We start from the raw sequence: 3,410 nt of genomic DNA, 5'->3' as shown, positions 1-3,410 counted from the left end.
ATGAATACAAATTTACTTTTCTCCAGACAACTAGACTAGAATAGTCTACACCAGCATATAAAATATATTACATAACACACACACATTACATTTTCTCAATAATTATGTTACGTTATTAGTTGAAATGCGTACAAAATGATATGAATCGTTATGGAAATACTATTATTAGCCAGTAAATACGGTAAATGATGATGTACTCCATAATAGAAGGGAAATTTAAGTCATATGCTTAAGTCGTCGGTGAAGCTTAGCTAGGGAATGTACGCACATTGTCCTGGTTTATCAAGTTGACAATAACCATGATTGGACACGAGATCACGTAGGAATGGAAAGCAAATGTGTCCAATTAATAAGCTTTAAAAGGACTTGTACGTCAATATTACGAACTAAATAGACTATATCTCTATATCTTTATAAATAATACATTAATAGATAGAACTATCTAAGAACTGGTATTACAAATCGAAACACGCAGAATATCCGCGTGTAGCTCCGGAGGTTAAAATTGAAAAGAGATAGAAAGATAAAACTGTCGGTGCCTAAAATTTCATCACAAAATGAGCTGTCCACGAATTACAACATTACGCGCGCATATGCTACGCGCGCATATGCCACACGCGCATATACCACACGCGAACAAGTGGTAGTAACAATTTGAACATTACGTGAAAACATATTTTTCCACATTACAAAGTAAATGACAATACGATATATTAGAATACATTGATGAAGATGGTTCATTACAGCACTTTGTATACAGAAACAATACTGACAGACTATTTATTGCACGTAAATGCATCCCTGACCTTACAAAACAGAACATTGATCAATATTCTTTCGCCACAGTATTTAGGCCTACTTTGCAGTAGGTTGAGTTAGCAAAAACATGAATTGAGCTAAGCCATAATATACTAGGTACGTATGTCCTAAAGAAATGTGTGTGTCCTTTTTTGTTATCAAACCTGACAAACTAATTTAAATAAAAGTTGTAGTTCATTTTTGACCGAAGCCTTGCTGACAAAGGGCTCAGTCATTCCTTGATGCGATTCGGGTTGTTTACGCTTGTTTTTCAGTAGGAACTTCACAGTCATCGATGCTTAGAGAAGACTGTGAGCATCTGATCGTTGAAACCGTGGTTGCCACAGAAAGCTGCGATGATGCTTTACTCAACGGTGACCTGACGACAGACAGTTGCACTTTACTCGATGACTCTACATTGGTTATATTTGTACTTGAGAACTTCTCAGACTTGTTTCCACCAAGCTTCTTTTTACTTCGACAAAAGCACAACACCGATCTGAACCTGTCGTTACTGTATGCGTACACGAAAGGGTTCATGATGCTGTTTAGGTATGCTGATAACACTATGAGTTCGTTGTACACCGTTCCTTTATACACAGATGCTCCCAGAGTATAAGCAAAGAACATGATTTGATCAGGAGCCCAGGTTACGCCGTAAAAAATCGTAATAAACAGAAATACTTTTACTAGTTTGTCACGAGTTTTGGAGAGATTCTTTGCCACGCCCTTCTGACTGAAGTTATGCATGTTCTTCTGCATTGCTTTCATGTTCTTTATGATGCTGTAGTAAAGACAAAATATGCAAACCAACGGTAGAAGATAAGTAAACGTAAAGGTACAGAATCCAATGATACTCATTGATACTCGATCGGTATCTGCCAAAACGCAATGACCACACTCGTCCACTTTGACTGTGTAGAAGCAAAAGCTTTGAAACACAGCGCCGTAAACCCATGGTATTATCAAACATAGCGTAGTCTTGGAGTGAGATGTAGAGATACTTATGTACCGTAGTGGATGCACAATCGCCCAGTACCGGTCCAACGTTATCATCAGCAAGCATATTCCCGACGTAACAAAACTTGACCATAGAAGAAACTGGGATCCATGGAATCTGCAGAGGAACTCATGTAACACGTTGTGTTGGTATTTTACATCTGGTACGGGTATTATATAAGCGGATGCTATGAAATCAGCCAACGCCAGGTTGCATATCAGCTTGTAACAAAGTTTTCGACGCAGAGATCTTGTAAACAATATGAAAAGTCCAACAGTTCCATTTCCAACCACACCAAAAATTCCAAACACCATAGCAGCGATGTTTTGGTATGTCGAATAATCAATTACATTTGCCGTACAGTTAGATGAATCGTAAATATCATATAAGCTCTCATTAACAACTTCATAGTCTTCCATGTTGTCGCGTACTAATGCCAGTACACGAGTAAGTAATCTGGAGATTTTGATTTGACGCGGTTAATGAAAAAGCTCGCTTTTATATAACAAACTCTCGACAAATCACGTGGTATTATATAACACAGTTCAGCTATCGCACCGATTAACCGATTATCGATTTTTAAAATGACTAAGCAAAAACTTTCATAAAGTCAATCATCACTGCGGTTGGTCTCATTTATTAAACGGAAGCAAGTGAATAAAGAAACGCTAAAAAATAATTCTTGTTTGTTTACTACAGTATCTGGAATTCGTATTTTCTGGATTCGTGCTGAATTTTTTGATTGGTTTGAACAATTACTCATTAATGTGATGGGCGTAATAGTGGGAGTAGCTGAGATATCGTTCCTTTTCATGTATTCAAAACAAAATGTGTGGTATAAGAGGCATCCGGATATAGAAATGTATTGATCATTAATACTTCTGGAATGGTAGAATGATACATTTTAATCGGGAGTGGCACAGGTTCGAATCCTCTGACGTGCAAAACAAAATTTGTGGTATAAGAAGCATCCGGATATAGAAATGTTTTGATAATTCTAACACTTCTGGAATAGTAAGATGATACCTTTAATCGGGTGTGGCACAGATTCGAATCCTCTGACGTGCAAAACAAAATTTATGGTATAAGAAGCATCCGGATATAGAAATGTTTTGATAATTCTAACACTTCTGGAATAGTAGGATGATACCTTTAATCGGGTGTGGCACAGATTCGAATCCTCTGACGTGCAAAACAAAATTTGTGGTATAAGAAGCATCCGGATATAGAAATGTGTTGATAATTCTAACACTTCTGGAATAGTAAGATGATACCTTTAATCGGGTGTGGCACAGGTTCGAATCTTCTGACGTGCAAAATAAAAATGACAATCACGATTTTATAAATTGGTTTAATGTGCAATAAAATCGATGACAACATTTTGATGATATTAAAAAAACGCTTGCGGTAAGACAACGGTATTAGCTAAAAAAAGGAAGTGAAAATCTTTAATTAAACATTCCATTAGTCTGTAGAGGCAATTTGCATATGTGTTAGCACGTGTAACGAATGGCATGCAAACCTTTTTTATTCTTTGTCTCTCTCTCTCAACTACCGACCGTCGAACAAGCAGGACGTATTTGTTTTACTTACTACCGTTGTTTGTTAACTC

General features: G+C 36.9%; 1 protein-coding gene across 1 annotated transcript; it reads right to left on the bottom strand.

Annotated features, from left to right (window-relative positions):
- Positions 1–1,056: 1,056 nt before the first annotated feature.
- On the bottom strand, positions 1,057–2,217 carry LOC144848979 (galanin receptor 2b-like). Its single transcript, XM_078705930.1, has one exon. The coding sequence runs from the start codon at positions 2,215–2,217 to the stop codon at positions 1,057–1,059; it is 1,161 nt and encodes a 386-aa protein (XP_078562056.1).
- Between the last annotated feature and the right edge of the window lie 1,193 nt (positions 2,218–3,410).

The sequence above is a fragment of the Antedon bifida genome, chromosome 7, assembly GCF_963402885.1.
Source record: "Antedon bifida chromosome 7, ecAntBifi1.1, whole genome shotgun sequence".
Classification (NCBI taxonomy): Eukaryota; Metazoa; Echinodermata; class Crinoidea; order Comatulida; family Antedonidae; genus Antedon; species Antedon bifida.
Note: the sequence above shows the minus strand (reverse complement) of the source record. Positions and strands in the feature narration are given on the sequence as shown.